We start from the raw sequence: 20,321 nt of genomic DNA, 5'->3' as shown, positions 1-20,321 counted from the left end.
TTATCTCCATTTCTGATACAATTTCCAAGGCAACAGAACTGCAAGACCAATTCCCACACTGCACTGGCCCTGTATTCGGAAAGGAAGCCAATATTTTCTTAATTTACAATTAACTTATGAAATTCTGAGCTTCAGGAAGGATTACAACTTCTAGATCAGAGGCAGTGGTAGCAATGGAACTTCAGTGGGCTCTTTGTTCAGCCTCTCAAAACACACTTGGCAAAATTTTTATTTACTTAGAAGCATTCCCCCCCCCCCCTTTGCCACCAGTGCTAACATATTCAGGAGAGCTGAACTTGCATGAGAGGGATGGATGGAACATTTGGTCGCTGCCTAATAACTCTCCAAGGCAGCCTTCCCCAACCTGGTGCCCTCCTGATATTCTGGAATATAGCTTTCATCAGCCCCAGTCAGCATGGACAATGGTCAGGGATGATGGGAGTTGCATTCCAACACTATCTGGAGGGTACCAGGTTGGGAAAGGCAGCATTTCTCTACTAGTTCAAATCAGAAACAGTTGAAAATCTGCCTCAGATTACTGATAGGCAACCGCCAAGTGCTTGCTTGGGCATTCATGTGTAATGACACAGTAACCTATTTAGAAAGTTTGGATGTGGAGGAACTTTCTGGGCTCCATTTTGGGTCCCTAGTCAGTTCTGGCACCTAAAGTGCAGACATAAACAGACCTTTTTGTCTCTTAAACTGTTTAATGAGTTTTATTTATAACATCTACCTAATTAATGTTGCTAGCGTACTGTTCCCTGACATTGGTTTAGTGGTCTGCTCTATAGTTCTGTTTTCTTCCAGTAGCCACAGCTCCAAGATTGCATTAAAAGTTGCTACTTTTTCTTCTCCTTCAGAGTAATGTATCTATATTTTTTCTTTTCTTCTAGATGATGAAATACCTGGACTTTCACAACACACTTTGAAGAATCCACCAACAGATCAGCAGATTTGCAAGCTTGCTAGGAGACTTGGGCCTGAATGGGAGTGCATTGTATTGTTCCTGGGCTTGACATACAATGACATTTATCGCTGTAAAGCCAATCACCCAAACAATACCCAGTTACAGATTGTGAGCGCATTCATTTCATGGAGGCAACGTTTTGGGAATAAAGCTACTATGGCAAGTCTGTGTGCTGGTTTGAAGTTGGGAGAAGTGGATTCTTCTGTGATCCAACAGATGTTTCAGTGAGCCCCTACTATCATTGGAGGCTCTTGACCTCTCTGTGAAATTAAATTCAGCAGATGCACAACTTTCATCAGGGACCAATCTAGAAAATCTCTTTAAAATGGATGTAAGCATGCAGTTAAGTTCCAAAGGCTGCAGTGCTGTGTACCAGCCTTCCCCAGCCTAGTGCTCTCCAGATGTGTTGGACTGCGACTCCCATGATTTCCAGCCAGCATGGCCATTGGGAGTTGCAGTCCAACACACCTGGAGGGCATCAGACTGGGGAAGGCTGGTATACACAGTGGTCCAGTTCTCACAGAACAATAACCCAGAGTTTGTTTGAGTTACTTAGAAGTAACTGTTAAGCTATTTTAGTTCAGAGATATTGCTGTAATAAGGAATGAAAATGAAAATATTTTGCTCACAAAGAATCAGCGGTTCTTACTTCGGAATAAATGTGTCTGATTGGGCTGTTGATCTCATTGATTTAAATGAAACTTAAGAATACCCAACTTTCTCTGTATTGTGCCAACGTTTCTATTAGCTTTTAATTTAATGACACAATTATAACTTAGATCCAGATTACTGTACCATTAATTCAGTCTGCCCAAAGAGGCATGGAACTTAAGAAGAACCCTGCTTGGTCAGACCAAAAGTCCACCTAGTCCAGCATGCTGTTTCCTGTTTCCAAGAACACCTCAAGCAGAGCATGGAATCAGCAGGGCCCCTTCTCCCCCCACTGCCCTTCTTTGAATACCAGTTGCCCGGAAACAGAGATATGCTGTCTCCAAAACTGGCTGTTTCATATAGCCGTGGTAGCTAATAGAGTTGTATCCTACATGATACAGCCGCTCCTTGCCTCAACTGCTGCCTCACATCTCCCTGCCAGAGAGGTTATGGAGGGTCTCCTCCCACTTAGCCAACACACAGCAGTAGCTAGCCCTTCTGTCCATCACACTGGCCGCTACTGGGGCTGTTAGCCCTTCTACTTTCTAACTTTCAACAGGAAATGTTAACTATCGTTAGAATCGCAGATAAGATGACCTCTATGTGCATTTTTAAGACTACAGTCTTTATGTTGACTTCTGTATTTCCTACAAATAAAAAACAATACCATCATTACATGCAGAAGCATTATATCTATATCAAAGGGGAAGTTTGGAGAACTCTCTAAGCTTCAGGCTGCCATTAAGACATATATTTACTGTTGATTGGAGAGTTATAGTATGCAGCCCATTTTCTTTAAAGAGTGCATGCGGGGAATTCTTACCAACCAACAAAAGATAGCAGACACTGAGAAACAAACTAAATGTTGATATATGCATTCTGCCAGATTTCTTTGCAGTTTGAGGAACAGGCTGATTTTGGCGTTGATGGTCGGCATTGTAGTTGTTATAGTCTGAGTTCTGGGATATATAAGGAGAAATAATCCTGGTAGGTTACTTCTCATGCAGCCTGATCCTAAGCTCATTGAACAATGGACTTCAGCGTGCCTAACTCTGCATATGATTGCAGCCTCACTCTACAGAAAGTTATGTGCTAGAAGCTATCAAATACTTCTAGTTTAACATTAATATTAACATTTAATATTAATGTTGCAAAGCATAGCTAGCTCAGTGTTTTCAGGTTTTTAAGTGTATTTTGTATTTATATTTTCTTAATTACAATATGAATTTCTCATTTGACAAAATTTTATTTTGAACAGCTTATTGTGTGTGTCTCATTCTGTTTCAGTCCTCAGCCTCCCTCCTCCCCTTCGCATCAACACAGTCCTTGCAATTTCAAATTCACAGAATCATAGAATTGGAAGGGACCTAAAAAATAATCTAGACCACCCTTCTGCCAGTGCCAAAATTTGCTACCACAGCACCCCTGATAGGTCGCGATCCAGCCTCTGCTTAAAAACTTTTAACAAAGGAGACTCCACCACTGTCCAAGGCAGTGAGTTCCACTTTCAAACAGCTTGTGCGATCATGAAGTTTCATCTAAACCCGTCTTCATACTGGTTCAGGGCCTACCATCTGGAACAACAGCAAATAAATGTGCTCTGCCATCTATGTGAAAGCTGTTCAAATATTTGAAGATGGCTGGCATATAACCTCTTATTCGTTTTTTTCTCTAAGCTAAGCATACCCAGTTCTTGAACATACCCTTTTCTCATAGTATTTGTTCTCTAAGTCCTGAACCTCCCCTAACCATCTGTGTCACTCTCCTCTGGATATATTCCAGTTTGTCAATATCTTTCTTAAACTCTGGTGCTCAGAAATGGACACAGTAGTCACGTGAGGTTTGATCAAAGCAGGGTAGAGTGGTTCCATTTTCAAAATCTCTTCAAGTGTTTCTACCCAATGGTTCATACCCAGTATTTACTTAAACTCACTGAAATTGGCTTTCCTAAAGTCCAGGTTGCACATCTGACTACAGTCAGCTTTCCCTTCCTCAGTGTCATGAATCCAAGGTAACGTGGTCACTCTTCCCCCAATCAGGTCCACACTTCTTTCACCTTATCAATCAGTTCTTTCCTTTGGGTGAAGATTAGGTCTAGAATAGCTAATCCCCTTGTCTCTTCTGTCTTAGAAAGTGAAATCGTCAGGGTACCACCTTTTAAAGCCCGAAACAGCTTGGGATTTGGGTACTTGAAGGACCATCTCCTACCAGGTGAATCTGTACATCCTTTAAGATCAGCTGTTGCACCTTTCTTGCATGTGCCATTGCCTTTAGAGGCATAGTTGGTGGCAGCGTGCAAGAGGGCTTTCTTGATGGCAGCCCCACCCCCACCCCCAGGATGTAGAACACCCTGACCTATGAGGTTAGATCATCATCATCTTTATCTGTGTTCCCCCAGCAAGAGGAGACATTTTTCTTTAAATAAACTTTTAACCCTGCTGTTGCCTAATGTTATTTATTGTGTATTAGTTTTGGAGGGTGGGGGTTGTGTGTTCGCTGCTGCTTTTAGTTTGTTAATGTGTTTTTCTGATTGTTTTTATGTCTTTATACTTTGTAAGCCGCTTTGAGCTACTTTTTTTTGGGGGGGGGAATGGTAAAATCCCTTAAATTATTATTATTTCCTTTCCCCTCTATTTTTACCCCAAAACTCTCAAATAACCTTCCACACTCAGCTTCATGGATTTCCTCACAACATATGTATTTATCCTTTACATATAATGCTTCTCCTTCTCCCTTCCCATGTGGTCTATTTCTTTTGGATAAGTGATACCCTTCATTCTCTATGTTCCAGTTATTCTCCATAAAGGTTCTTCCCAAATAATCAAGAACATCATCTGCTTTAATGATGAGGATGACTAGTTTTAATTGGTTTATTCTGCCAAAGGTTTATTTAATTAACTTGTGGAGGGCAAGTTTAATTTGGGAGGATGAACAGGCAGACTGAAAGAGGAGGATACACTACTTTTTTAAGTGTTAAGCTATTTTAGTTCAGAGATATTGCTGTAATAAGGAATGAAAATGAAAATATTTTGCTCACAAAGAGCAATGGGTTTTAACACCTGTGAGTTAACTGGGAATAAAGTCTTAAATTTAGGGCCAAAGCAAACATCATTTGAAAGTACTTGCTTTTTTTTTTTAACTATAGAGTATAGGTGCAGGGGCCCTAGACTGGACTGGGACCCTAGAGTCAGGGGTCTGACTCTACCCTTTTCCCCTTATGCCGCTATAGTCCTGATCCGGATCAGGGCCCCTGCACCTGCAATTTCTATTGCAAAATAGTGATCCGTTTGTGTGATAGATCACTATTTTGTAATGGAAATTGCCAGTGGGGGCCCCTAATCTGGATTGGGTCCATAGTGGAGGGAGGGGAAGGGTTAAAGACCACCTTACCCCCCCATGCTAGGGTCCTGATCCACACTGGGCCACCTGTGCCTACTCCAGAGTAAAAATCAAAGCAAGATGTAGCTGCTAGCTATGTCTTTCAAGTAATGTCTGTCTTGGCCCTTAGAGTCAGAGCCATGTCAGCAATGAAATAAGCCGGCAAGGAGGGGGAATCATCTACAGTGTGGACAGCTACCTGTTATGGGTGCTCTAAAATAATGAAGGATATCCTGCCTTAGGGCAGACAGGTGGTATGCATTCACACTCATTAGACTTCACTTCAGGCTATGAAGATTCATGAGGACAAAGAGTCCCCTCTTCAAAAGTTACCACAATTACAGTTTCTTAGGAGATATAATTTAGTTTTCAATCCTGAATTGGGAAGAAAACCTGATTCCTATATTACTACAGCAGAACACAAGCTGTGCCTTCTTCCAACAATCCTCCACTAACAGCTAGATCAGCCTTCTCCAACCTGGTGTGCTACAACTCCCTAGGCAGCAGGGCCATTGGGGAAGGTTGATCCGTATGGAAGAACTGCATGGCAGGTGGGGCAAATGATGTTGTTCCTTCTCATATATGCCACTTTTCTACTTAACAGCTGCAAAGCAGTTGAAAACAATACATTGATCCACTAAATCCTGAGAACCTATTAATACATTTATAAAAACAGCAAACTACAGCAGCAATAAAACAAAGCAGCCAGTTTTTAAAAAAATCTTGCACTCACAGTTATCCATTAAAACCACTAAAGGCACACTCTTATGTGTGTTTAGTCAGAAAAAAGTCCCACAGCTCCCAGGATGCCCCAGCCAGCCATGCGTAGGATTGCACCCTTAAAGACTTGGTTATGAAAATAATTATTTTTAACTTGGTGCCTGAATAGTGGTACTGTAGGTGCCTCCCTCACTTGTCTGAAAAGGATATCCCACAAGTTGGGTGCCACCACTGAAAAGGCCCCAGTTGCTTCCCATGTTACCTCTAAATACCTGGAGAAGGGTATCTCTGGCTGATCTTGAGGATCAGGCAGGTTCATATAGGAGAAGGCAGTCTTTCAAATACCCAGGCCCCCTGACGTGCCCCAAAGTATTCCACTCACATACTACACATGTTATTGAAATTTACTATAATTCACTTTCATGTATAATTGTAATAAGCCCAGCAATAAAGATGCATTTTTGTTTGGAAATGCTAGATTTTCATGGTAATGCCTCGACATTTTTGGTAGATGTAAAAGAAAAATGCTTCTGCAAAATATTTTAAAGCCATTGTTTGTGAAGAAATATTTTATTACAATTGCTTGCAGCCCTGTTAACTCTGAGTGTGTTATGCCTGTCAGCCTGATTTGCTGACTGAATGACTTCTTTCAGTTTCTAGAAACACACCATGGAGTATTTTATATTTAATCCTTTATAAAACAGCACTGTGCAGCTTGCAGTAATTCATGAGACCTTTACAGCTCAGCCACACCTTAAAATTTATCCAGTTGATACATACATTAGTTTATCCCAAATTCAGTCAGTAAACCTGTTTGGCCTTGGGATTTATTTTAGCTCTGTCCATCTTGTCTGGAATCTAGGGGAATGTATATTAGAATCATCAACAAATAGCGTAGTCCAAATGTTAATAAGTGTAGCCTGGAATGTGGGGGTGGGGATGCTACTCTCTAAGTTGGTGTACAAGTTGGTGTAGAAGTGGTTAAGTAGTTAGAATCTCAGCTGAGCCACAGAGTGGCCTTGTCAAGTCCCAGTGGCCCAGTTCATACGATCATGGTAGCCCACTGTGGCTTAAATAGCCCTAAAACAGCCCATGGGTTGTGGGTACTTTGCTAACCATGCCAACAACCCACCCTTGCCAGGTTCAGATGTCATGACAAACCATAGCGACTACCTGCCATGGCTTGAATATTCAAAATGGCCACCAGCACACACCGCAACCCACTGTGGCTTATTTAAGCCATAGTGAGCTCCGGTGATCATGGGAACCGGCCTATGTCTCAGGCTGAACAAACATCATATGTAATATGAAGATAATACTAGCTTACTAAATCTAAATCTGCTGGCTGGGAATGATGGGAATCATTCATATTGCAGACCAATACATCTGGAGGGCACCAGGTTGGGGAAGGCTGTTCTGAATATTACTGTGATAATAGGTGTGTACACTTGACCACTTACTATATATACAGGGATTTTTCTAAGTAGTAGTAGTAGTAGTAAATATTAATAAGTATTAAGTATTAATTCCCTGACTGAATTGTTAGGACAAGCTGAAAAACAAGGCAAGCTTTTGAATTTAAGAATTGTGTTTAGAACTGTTCTTCAGAATTAAATGACAAGCAAAATTCAAATTCACATAGGGTTTGAACATAGAAGGAATAATCCCTGATTTTGTGAGAATAGTTTTCTTCTGCCATGAAAGTGGAGGAACAGAAGCTATTCCAAGAATGCAGAGCAAATATTGATTCCAGCTTTGTGGGAATGTGGCAGAGCTCAGTAAATAAAAAAAATGTTGGGGTACCTCTGCTATGAAAATCTAATAATATTTCATTTTGGTGGCAGTTCTAAACCCTTAAATACCTGTTCTCCGGTTTTAGAACACCATTCTGCTATTACACTCTAGGACAGTTAAAATGATTATTCTAAAGGGAAAACAATACGCTTTCTGTGCAATTATCTGTGTAACTCTAGCAACAGTTGCTAAAGCACTCCATTTCATGCTTTGCAAATTAATTCGATATGAACTGGGTCAGGTTTCACATACATGGGCCCATTATATCCATGGTTCTCAAAGAGTGAGGCTAGCCTATCAAAGGGAAATTGCAGGGAGAGGTTCAACCAGAGAATATGTTCTCACTTAAAAGCTAACTAGGATACTCCCAATATTTTCTAATCTTAAAAGGTGAATCTTACAAACCATATATCTTAATAATAATAGCAACTAAATTCACAAGTTGGTGTATAACAATTAAAAATAAAGTAGGCCCTGGCCGCAGACTTACATTCTAAAATGAATAACAAAATCAATTTGTTCCTTTGCCTACTGGTATAGCCTTTCAAGTTATTCACTCACAGTAAATTGATGATCTGAACTGGTTTGTCAGTGAGCTACAGTCAGGGCCAGAAATATTGGAACAAGGATGACTGTTTTGCCAGTTGGCCTCTGTACACCACCACATTGAAGCTGAAAGGAAACACACCCAGATGGGAATGAAGTCAGGACTGTCAGCTGTAATTCAAGGGGTTTGACAAAAGTGGGGCACTAACCCTTCAGGAAGTACAACCAGTGGCATACACACACCCATCGTTGGTGGCTCATCAGTAATGGAACAAACCAACATCATTTCAAATTTAAGGATTGCCTTTAATACCTGGATGAAAATCCTTTGCAGTCAATGACTGCCTGAAGACTGAAACCCATGGACATGACCAAATGCTGAGTTTCCTCCCTCAAGATGCTTTGCCAGGCCTCCACTGCAGCTGCCTTCAGCTGCTGCTTGTTTGTGGGTCTTTCTGCCTTCAGTCTTGTCTTCAGTAAGTGAAAAGCATGCTCTACTGGGTTGAGATCAGGTGACTGACTTGGCCATTGAAGAACATCCCACTTCTTTGCCTTGAAAAACTCTTGGGTAGCTTTTGCTGTATGTTTTGGGTCATTATCCATTATATGAAGCGGCGTCCTATCAGTTTGGCATCATTCGGCTGAATCTGAGCAGAAAGTATAGCCCTATACTCTTCGGAATTCATCCTGCTGCTTTTATCAGCAGTCAGGTCATCAATAAACATCAGTGACCCAGTTCCATTGGCAGCCATACATGCCCATGCCATAACACTGCCTCCACCATGTTTGACAGATGATGTGGTATGCTTTGGATCATGAGCTGTTCCTTTCCTTCTTCATACTTTTCTCTTCCCATCATTCTGGTACAAGTTAATCTTGGTTTCATCAGTCCAAAGAATCTTATTCCAGAACTGGGCAGGCTTTTTTAGGTGTTTGCTGGCAAAGAGTAATCTGCCTTTCAGTTCTTGAGCATTACCAGTGGTTTGCACCTTGTTGTGAAGCCTCTGTATTTACATTCATTAAGCCATCTCTTGACTGTAGATGTTGACAGCGACATGCCTACCTCCGCAACAGCATTCTTGACCTGGCTAGATGTTGTGAAAGGGTTCCTCTTCACCATGAGCAGAATTCTGCGGTCATCCACTTTAGTTGTCTTCCATGGTCTTCCAGGCCTTTTGCTGTTGCTGAGCTTGCCAGTTCATTCCTTTTTCAGGATGTTCCAAACTGTGGTGTTGGCCACTCCCACTGTTTTTGCTATCTCTTTGATGGGTTTATGTTGTTTCCTCAGCCTAATGATGGCCTCCTTCACTCGCATGGACACCTCTTTAGACCTCATGTTGGGAGTTCCAGTGAACAGCTACCAAATGCAAGTGTAACACTCAGAACCACCTCCAGGCCTTTTATCTGCTTGATTGGTCATGGAGTACTCAGGAAACAGGCCACACCTGGCCATGCAGCTGCTTGTCAGCCATTCGTTCCATTACTTATGAGCCACCAATGATGGGGGTGGGGTGTAGGCCACTGGCTGTCCTTCCTGAATGGTTTGTTCCCTACTTTTGTCAAACCCCTTGAATTACAGCTGGAAGTCCAGGCTTCGCTCCCATCTGGGTGTGTTTCCTTTCAACTTCAATGTGGTGGTGTACAGAGGCCAACTGGCAAAACAGTTATCCTTGTTCCAATATTTCTGGCCCTGACTGTAACTGTATATCACCGTTTCCTTTACTGTCATCATCTGAACAATATGCTGTTGAATGTATGTTGGCTGGATAATGTTTTGCAGGACAGAATCATTATTATAAGTATATTCTTCACTAAATGCATTAATCTTTCCACATTCTAGCACAGTGCTATAAACTGCTAAGCCAATTTTCCTGTCATAGTTTAAAGCAGGGGTCCCCAACCTTTTGCAGCCTGTGGACGCATTTGTAAATCTGAGAAACTTGTGGGCACTACCACAAAATGGCTGCCATGAGGCCAAGTTTAGTCACTAAAATGGCTGCTGTGTGGGCCTGCCTAGGTATGAAGGACAAGTAACTTTCCTAAAAAATTAAGTACATGGCAGAGCTGGGTTTTGAGACCCAAGTACCAAAGCAGATACTTGGCTCCACAAACCACAACAAAAGGCCCTTTTTCACAAAAAGAAAACTTGTTTGCTCCCTACTGCTCTCCCCAGTCCCCAAAGCTTACTAGGCAACAACAGAGTCCCTTTTCTTTTTTAAAGACCATGCTAGCAGGCAGCTAGAAAGCAGAGCACTGGCCTTTAGCCATCACACCTTCTTCCTTTCCCTCTGAAGAATCCCCAGAATGTCTCTGGGCCCCACACAGAATGCCCAGAGACATTCTGGGGAAAAGGAAAGAAACAAGTGAGGTGGCAGGAGTCTGGTGCTTTGCTTTCCAGCCACCCAAGTTGTTGTTTTTTTTAATTCCATTTGGGACTTCCGGTTGGAACCGATGTTGCTCTGGCAGCTTCCCACGGGTTCTCCCATAGGAGCTTTCTCAAACAGCTTTTAAAAAGGTTGAAAACCCTTTTCATCTCCCCCCTGGAATTAAAGGGGTGGCAAGGCGGCATCTGGACAACATCTTGGAGAAAAGTACCCCCCTCGAGATAGTGTGTGTGGGAGGCTGGATTCCAGGATTATCTTCCCAGGGCTTTACCAACGCAAAAAGCTGTGATGAGACTCCTATTTCATAGGAGAAAACAGGGCTGACATGTTCCATAATAATATATGCTTCAAGAAATATCAACAACTCCTGTGGGATGATTTAAGAAATATTAACAACATCTGAGAACATGGGGTCATGAAGAGTCGGACATGACTGAATGACTGAACAACAACAACAACAAGATCTGTTTGAGGGAAACATGAATGCACCGAGGAGAAGAAAGGTGATGGCTTCACCAACTCCCCCCACACCTGCTGTGTCAAAAGTTTAGAAAACAGAGGATATAGGGGAATTAGTTACTCTGATAAAGACTTTATCTTCACAGTTTACGGAGCAAGCCAAAAGGTTGGATTTAATCCAAAATTCCATCACCGCCTTGCAAAGAGCCATCAATTTAACTAATGCGTCATGGCAAAAAATAGAGACAAAAATTAACAAGCTAGAAAACTGAGTAGCAGGGAATGAAACTTCGACACAAATTTGTTTTAAAAATACCTCTGACAGAATTTCTCAAATGGAGGCCTTCACGTGCAGAACCTAGGTACGTATTATTGGGATTAAAAATCTGTCTAATGATGTAAAATTTCCTATTTTTGTGGATAAATTTTTGCATGAGATACTCCCTATCCCATCTGATTATTTACTTGATATTGAACAGGCATTTAATGTAGGGATGTACGAAAGTCACTTACCTTTCACGGATTATGTTGATGGGGGGGGGGAGGCGCTCCGTCCCTCCCCCCGGAATCCTCGCCAGCCGGCTGTGCTCCGCAGGGATTCTGTGGAGCCGCCGGCCAGCTCCGCCAGCAGCCGGACATCCGGCCGCTGGCTAGCAGGGAGGCAAATGGCAGCGGCCGTAGCCGCCGCCGTTTGCGTCCCTGCAGTCAGCCGTGATAGGCTACGTAAATGTTTACGTAGCCTATCACATCTGATTTAAACAAAAACAAAAACAACCCACGTACACAAATGGCGGCGGCCACGGTACGCTATTTGCATTCCCCTTATTTTCGCCATCTTAGTCTATGTAAATCTTGACGTAGACTAAGATGTGCCAAAATAAGGAACACAAATGGCAGTGGCCGTGGCCGCCGCCATTTGCGTACGCACGGTTGTTGTTTTTTAAAAAAAAGTCAGACGTGATAGGCTATGTAAACATTTACGTAGGCTATCACGGTTTTTTTTTTAAACCTAGCCATGATAGGGTACGTAAATCTTTACATAGCCTATCACGTCTTTTTAAAAAAAAACTGGAAATGGTGGCGGCGGCAGCCAGTCGGAAGACCGGCCGCCACAGCCGCCGCCACCGAACCACTGCCGGAACCGCTGCCGGAGCCGCCGCCGCCAGGAAGATCCACCCCAGGTAAGTCTCGTCCCGGGGGGGGGCAGGGGGGGCAGACCGTTCCGCCACCGATTTCAGGGGGCCGAATGCGCTGGCATTCGGTCTCCCCGAGATCCGTGGCGGAATTCTCTGACATCCCTAATTTCATGTGCCAAATGCGAAAGGGACTGACTATACCATCATAGTCCAATTTGCAAAAGTCTCCACAAAGAATTATATCCTGTGTTTGGCAAGAGAGGGTGGAAGCCTTTCCTGGAAACAAGATAAAGTTATGTTATTTCCAGATTACATCAAAGAGATGGCGAATAAAAGAAGGCAATTTATCAAAGCAAAAAAGCAAAGCAAAACAAATGAACTTACAATATTACTTAAAATATCCTGCTCCACTTTGTATCATGTCTGAAGGTCAAATGAAGAAGTTTATAAATCATAAAATGGCAGAGGCATGGCTGAACGTAAAAATGCGTGAGATTCCTGTTACAACCCCATGAACTGGAATCTTTAAACAAGCTTTGTTAACTGTTTGTGTTTAGTCTACATGATCCAGGCTAAGTCAGAAGATAAATGATTATATATATATTCGTTTATTCTCTTTCATCTTTTTTTTTCTTGCTTTTCTTTATATTTTTTATTTCAAAATAGATACAGTATGATGTATTTAAATTAATTGTTTGAGGGTAAAATGTGTACTTATATATCTAGTATAAAATATAAAATGTATTACTGACTGTTGAAGGTTTATTTTAAGTTTTATTATTATATAACACTATATTCCTTTATTATTATTATTATTAATATTATTATTCATAATAATCTAGGCTACTGGGAATGAACTGTAGAGCTGTTTCTTAGATATAAGATTGATGATATGATATTGAAATGTAAGGTTGTTTTTTAAACTGTAAGATAGTTAAGGTTATAGATATAGTTTGTAAAATAGAATGGCATCGGAGGCTGGGAGGTATTGGAGTTTAAATTTAATTCTTTAAGGGGGAGGGAGAGGGAAGGAGGAAGGAAGGGGAAAGAATCTTTTTCCTTTTTCTTCCCCTCCTTTCCTCCTCCCTTTGCCTTTTTCCCTTTTTTCCACTTCTCTTTTTTTATTATGGTGTCCTCATCAGAATATTGTCTTGTTGGGAAATTCTAGTATTGATCAGGTTGTTGGTATGTTTGGTATTGTATATTTCATTTATAGAGATAAAATAAATAAAAATACATTTTAAAAAAATTCAGTTTGTTTGTTTGTTTGTTTAAACCAGGAGGGGCAGGGGGCCTCAGCAGGCCTCAAGGGAAGTGTCCAAGGGAGTTATGATGTCCACAGGCATGGCATGGGGGACACCAGATCTAAAGCCTAAAGTACTACTCTTTGCATCTCAAAAAATCTAACTAGGATTGTGTTTCCATCTTAATTCTTAACATGTTTGTAGATGTGTAAAATTGTATAATTCTTTTGATAATTCTCCTCTGTTGAATACTCTCTCTCCCTCCTACCCCAAAAGCATTTCAGAGTCCTTAGTAATGTTGCTTTTGGTTGTTAAATAAGGGGCAGTGCATGCAATGCTGTGCTCTGAAACACAGGAAGTACTGTGGGGTTGACTCCCTTGCTGGCATGATGCTACCACAGCATTTCTGCTATATTTCTGGTTATTTTCCCTGTCTAGGTATAAAAAGAGTTCTGCTTTTTTGTGTGGCAAACCAGCCCCAGGCACTGGAACTTATGCAAATGAAGGCTATAGCTCTTTTCTTTCTGCTCACTCCCTGTGGTGAACATATTTTGTCATTCTGCTTTTATATCATTTGATTGTACACTGATTTTTTCTTTTTGCCTTGTTTTTAATTGCGATGTTAGCTGCCTTGGAGGTCCCATTGCTGGCACAAAGTGAGGGACTGTCAGGGTTGAGCCATGGGCAGTAGACTGCAGTGAATCAGGAGCCTGGAACTGAAAATCAGGACTGAAGAGCAGGGTCGGTATCAAGGGCAGGCATGGTTGGGCACCCGCTGAGGAACCACACCCCAGCAGGAGCCCCATGACAAGAGCCCCTGGAGTTGCCCCTCCTCTTCACTACTGCAACCTGCTTGATCACCTGCCCCTCGCCCGGGCCCAGCCAATGGTGGTGGTGAAGAGGAGCGATAGACGTCACTGCCTACTTGCTCACTTGCTCTTTGCCTGTCAAGCAAGCAAATGGTAGCAGTGAGGAGAAACAGGATGAGGAGCAATAACTGCTAGTGACAATGGTGATAAGAAGGTAGACATGCTGAGGGAGGGGGCCCATTGAAAGCATCTTGCCCAAGGGCCTGGCACTGCTGAAGAGCGATCTGGATAAGAGGGCAAATGAGAAGGCAGGGCCAGAGAACTAGCCAGGCCTGAAACACAATCTAGATCAGAGGGTAAACCAGGAGTCATTATGACCAAGAGCTAGACCAGAAAAACATGCCAGAGCTCAGGTAGACCTTATTGCTCAAATAAAGTTCTACTGAGACAGGAAGCCCCCTTACGCTCTTTCCTGCCCAGGAGGAGCCAATGGCCAATCTGGGCAGAGTCAGTCCAGAGAGTTCTTCACCGAGAAGCTGTAGTGACACAGCTCACCACATGGTCAGTTCCTAACAGTGGTCAGTTCCTAGCAGGGATATAAATGTTTCAACAAACAAATGGCATGAAACTAGTAGCTGGACCCAAGATCTATGTATCTTAATCGTGGCCATTTGTAACTATCCCTCTCCCTTTTTTTTATACTGATAGAGTAATTTAGGGACTAATGGCAACATAAACTCAGAGGCAACATTCTACATTCATATAAATAACTGCAGATATACTCACCCTTTGGAGTATATTGTCCCGTTAAAACATTTGGGTGCAGCAATACAGGATTTAACTCTACTTGCAATATTAATATGTCAGTACTTAAAGAAGCCCCTTCTCTTGACATTACCACAGGTAATGCTGGACTCCTTGTAGGTCACCAGTTAGGAAAATATCTGCCTCTGTCAATCTGTTCCAGTTTGTATTAATGCAGTCCACATATATCATCGGGGCAAACAGAATATGGGAGTGAATGGAAAGACTCTGGCAATACATTTCACAGTGTGCGCCAATTCAAGCAGGCAACATTATTGTAATGTCCCCTTTTTATTTCAAAGTCTTCATCTTACTCAAGTCAAAAGCTATGCAGGGTTTAAAATAGCTCTCCTATGAAATTATATCCTTCCTTGCTAGGTTATCTTTTGAAAACAAAACCTACACCTGCACCAGCTTTGTGTGCAGAAGTGAAGCCTGGATACCATAAATTAAAGAGAACTCACCCACCCTCCTACTGAACACCTGCAACTCCAGACAACCTTTTGAGTTTTTCAACTCAAAGGGTCATGTACCAAGGTTACACATGAATAAGGTAAAGCAACATGTTCAGTGCTGGCCCTGCCATGAGGCAGGGTAAATTTGCCACAGCAGGAGAGTGGAGTGGACAGGGGTCTCTAGAGCTGCTGCCTCATAGCACTACATCTGGTGCTCCAGAGAGCCCCACTGGCCCTGCTATCCCACTGTGGCAAATGCTGCAGGTGGAGAGCAGGCAGCAGGGCTCTCTGGAGCAACCACCCTCCCACTAGCTCACCTTGAGGATCTTCTCAGGGCAATCCAGAGGGTGGGCAGGCTCTTCAAAGAGCTCCATTGACCATAAAAAGTGGCTGGTGCAGCTTTCCAGAGAGCCAGCCAGGCCCAAAGGCCTGGCTCTGAGGGGGCCCTTCCATTAACTCTCTCATTAGATAGAGGTTAATTCTGTTTTGGGGAGTTTGCTGTCGTATAATGTCACCTGTTGAAAAACTTTCTCTTGGTCAGGCAGCAAAGACAATTTCATTTTGGTGCAGAATTTGATTCTTAATATGTTTCCATATTGTTTGTATGCTATTGCTGCCTGTCATATTTTTCATGTTTAAACTAATTTGTATTGATATTATTGGTATTATTTTTCTTTGTTTTTTAATTATACTTTGCATATTTTTATCCTTATTGTAAGCTGCCTTGCATATTTTATAGAAAGGTGGGATATGAGCCTTTATAATAAAAGAACAAAAATGTATTTATTTTACTAGGTAGTAATCATTTGTTTCTTTTAATAACAGCGTTATCATTTATTATGTTTATGACTTTATTTCTTTCACAATTATCTTGCTTTGTACTTACTCTTCATTAGTTCATATATACTGAATCTGCATTTTCATCTTTGAGTGGAGATTAATATTTGATTTCCCCCTTCCACTAAATTTCCCCTAAAAAATATTCCTTATTCTACAAATGACAGTGCAGAACTTAAAAGGATAAACCAGAGGAAATCTCTGGGCCAAAACAGACATTACTTTAAATCTGTAATGCAGCGACGCCTTTTTTCATGTTTACTCTAGAATAGATGCAGGGACCCAGTACAGTTGGGACCCTTGCATGGGAGGTAGGAAGGCCTTTAAGATCCAGATCAGGGGCCCTCCACCTACTCTAGAGTAAAAAAAGAAAAAAGACAGCTTCTAGATACTAATTTAAGAATACGTCTGTTTTGGCCCTCTGTGTCCTCAAAATATGTTTCTCAGGGATTCTACCATAGTTGAGTTGAGAAGAGACCCCACCCCAGTAGCAAGCACTCAGTCATTTTTTTTTTAAAAATCCTGAAGTACATTTTTGTGCTTAGTTTTTTTCACAGAGTCTCCTCCCTTTAATTTTCAAGAACCAGTGTTGTATACTATGTTCATTTACCACTGCTAGATAATAAAGGTTTCAGCACATCCATGAGGGCCCCATACAGAGCAGACAGTGTATTTTCCTTCTGGAATTTCACAAAAAGCTGAAATTACATATTATGCCCCCAATTACATGATTAAGTGTGCAAGCAGGGAATAGTTCTTTCTGCTGGTGCCACTGGGAGTACTTAACTTCTAAAATAAGATGTGCTGGGGATTAAGCCTGCCTAGATAGAAATCACATCTTTTGACACAGAAGACCTGTTCCTTAATCCCAGTCATGTGGGGACATCTTACCGTAGACTGGGTATTCAGTGGTGAGGGGAAAACCCCTCTACACAGCATGCTCAGATGCACTTTTGACTTATTTCATATGTCCCTACTAAGAATCGATCACAGTCCTGATCCCTAGTTACTGGACAAGCTTGAACAGTCACATGCCATAAGTCTGCCTTCCCAAACCTGGGGCCCTCCAAATGTGTTGGACTACAACTCCCATCATCCCCAGCCAGAAGAGCCATATGGTACAACACATCTGGAGGGCACCAAATCGGGGAAGCCTGCCATAATTGAGCAATTGCAATTTGCTATGCACATTTCCTATAGACTGCAGTGAACTCTAGAATATGTTTGATACTGTTGTGAGGATGGAATACTCAATTGCCAATACATACCCACACCAATTTCTGCTTTCCTTTCCTTTACATGTGGACAGAGAAATCATGATATCTCACAAGTCCCTTGGGTCCAACAAGCCTCTTATAGACTACATTGAAGCCGTCAGTAAGAATATGAGAAAATCACATAACAGAACAACTACTGCAAGTGTTAGCAAGAATGCACTTAAAAGAAGAAATTTAAATTGGCACTCTGCCTGATAGCTTAGATGTAGCTATTGCATCATTGCTATTTATAACCATGGCATGCTCACCTATAATAACATTCGCTGAGCTGTTGATAATCTATATTGTGTGCTTCTGTTTGCCTTTTCAGTATCAACTCAAACCCATTGACTATTTATAGTACGTATATTTAAGCTGGTGTGTGATAAAAACATCCCTGGATTCTTGGCCTAGTAAGTGCCTATAACACCCTAAGCATTCTCTCTGAACATTCTCCCCTTATGTAGAATTGTTAACAGCTTTCCCCTTCAATTTGTCACAATAGGGTCAATTAAAATGTTGTTTCAGCAGCAAAGGTGCTGCCAAAAAACCCCATCATCTGCTTGGCTGGGGCTCCATGCAGCTGTGAGCATATGGGACTCCTCTTCCCACATGGATTTTCTGGACAGCATAGGAAGTATCCACTCCAATGCTACATCTTCCCGAGATCTACCACGTATTGGTGTAGGTAATTCCCAGACTGACTCCACAGTTAAGGGGGCCCTTCATATAGTGTCCTGTACTAGCCTCACTCTTGTCAGTGCACTCCTCTGGGCAAGGCCACCATTAAAATTTCCCACAATGCCCCCAAGTAACTCTAGGCATTGTGTAAAATTAAATTGCTGGCAGCCTGGCACCAGGGCTGGCCCTACCATTAGGCAAAGTGAGGCAGTTGCCTCAGGTGGCAAATGATGGGAGGTGCCAGCAAGGTGCTGGATGAGAGAACTGTGTACTGTGCAGCCTGCCCTGTGCCCCCTAAGCTCGCCTGCTGCCTTCAGGTATGGGGAGGATGCCGACCCATTGTCAGTGTTGAAGAAAGATTCAGCTGCCAGTCCAGCTGGCTTTTTGTACATGGAATGGGAGGGGGCACTATCTTGTTCTTTGTCTCCAGCAGCAAAATGTCTTGGGCTGGCCCAGCCTGGAACTGAGCAATGGGGGGAATATTAACGGGAGTCCTGGGGCAGGTGTTGGCAGTGGGTCCTACTGAGGCATTGGGATGCCTGCAGCTGCCTGAGGATTCTGTATGGTGATGCCAGGACTAGGGATGTCAGAGAATTTCGCCACGAATCTCAGGGAGGCCGAATGCCAGCGCATTCGGCCCCCCGAAATCGGTGGCGAAATGGTCTGCCCCCCCCGACTTACCTTGGGTGAATCTACCTGGCGGCGGTGGCTCCGGTGGAGGTTCGGCGGTGGTGGCGGCGGCCGGTCTTCGGACTGGCTGCCGCCGCCACCATTTCCAAGTAAAAAAAAAAAAAAACGTGATAGGCTACATAAACATTTACGTAGCCTATCATGGCTAGATTTTTAAAAAATACCGTGATAGGCTACATAAATGTTTACATAGCCTATCACGGCTGAGTTTAAAAAAAACAAAACCGCACGTACGCAAATGGCGGCACCCATGGGCGCCGCCATTTGCGTTCCCCTTATTTTGGCACGTCTAGTCTACGTAAACATTTACGTAGACTATGGCAAAAATAAGGGGAACGCAAATAGCGTAGCGTCTACTCTATTTGCATTCCCCTTATTTTCGCCGTAGTCTACGTAAATGTTTACATAGACTAGACGGGCTAAATTAAGGAACGCAAATGGCGGTGCCAATGGGCACCGCCATTTGCGTACACGCGGTTTTTTGTTTTTTGTTTTTTTAACTCAGCTGTGATAGGCTACATAAACATTTACGTAGCCTATCACGGCTGACTGCAGGGATGCAAACGGCGGTGGCTATGGCCACCGCCATTTGCAGACCCGGCCAGACAGGATTCACGGCAGGAGGGACGGGGCGCCTCCCCCCAGCCAGAATTTCGGGGGGGAGGGATGGGGCGCCTCCCCCCCAGCCAGAATTTCGGGGGGGAGGGACGGGACGCCTCTCCCCTCAGCCAGAATATCAGGTGGAGAGATGGAGCGCCTCCCCCCCACTGCGAATCAAATTTCGTAAAAGGTAAGTGACTTTCGTACATCCCTAGCCAGGACTCATAGTTCCTTTGTGATACAGGAATGGGGATTAAACAAATCCATGGAGGATAAGGCTATCAATGGCTACCAGTCATGATGGCTATATATTACCTCCAGTATCAGAGGCAGTAGGCCTCTCAATACCAGTTGTTGGGGACCACAACTGGGAGTTCTACTTGTGGGTTTCCCACAAGCAGCTGGTTGGCTACTGTGTGAACAGAAAGCTGGACTCAATAGACCCTTAGAATAATAGAATCATAGAATAATAGGGTTGGAAGTGTTGCACAAATTGCTAGTTTCTCCCCTGGAGGCTAGTCCAATTTGCCCCAAAGAGGCAGGGTCCACCTCTATTTTATTGTTTGCAAACAGTTCAACAAAGGAGCTCACACTCAAAGGCAGAGTCAACCCTGGGCAACGCCCGCACTACAGTTTTATCACTTAGTTTGCATTCCTCAGCCAGCGTGTCACTTTTGATTGGTTGCCAGCAGTTTGCCTAGCAACCTTATCTTAGGGTTACTGTCTGCTCTTAGTCAACAGAAGGGTGGGAAAAGCAGTACTGGGGTACAATCTCAAAAATGATAGAATGATCTCAGTACGAATCCAAGGCAAACCATTCAACATCACAGTAATTCAAGTCTATGCCCCAACCACTGAGGCCGAAGAAGCTGAGGTTGATCGGTTCTATGAAGACCTACAACACCTTCTA

General features: G+C 42.8%; 1 protein-coding gene across 8 annotated transcripts in view; it reads left to right on the top strand.

The window, feature by feature from the left end:
• CRADD (CARD and death domain containing adaptor protein) overlaps positions 1-4,056 on the top strand; it is a 68,391-nt gene extending 64,335 nt beyond the window's left edge. For 2 of the 8 annotated variants that reach the window (XR_014784367.1, XR_014784366.1), the window contains exons 3-4: positions 894-1,323; positions 1,460-4,056. Coding sequence is in view for 3 of the 8 variants with exons in the window: in XM_084810278.1 (XP_084666404.1) it covers positions 894-1,195 (302 nt within the window). In the remaining 5 variants the exon portion in view is untranslated. Of the gene's footprint in view, positions 1-893 lie in introns of all 8 variants that reach the window. The other 6 variants (XM_084810279.1, XM_084810280.1, XR_014784368.1 and 3 more) reach the window with 5 other exon arrangements.
• Positions 4,057-20,321: the final 16,265 nt, after the last annotated feature.

Source organism: Heloderma suspectum, chromosome 7, assembly GCF_057233095.1.
Source record: "Heloderma suspectum isolate Gila_16-S chromosome 7, 16-S_ref, whole genome shotgun sequence".
Lineage (NCBI taxonomy): Eukaryota > Metazoa > Chordata > Lepidosauria > Squamata > Helodermatidae > Heloderma > Heloderma suspectum.
Note: the sequence above shows the minus strand (reverse complement) of the source record. Positions and strands in the feature narration are given on the sequence as shown.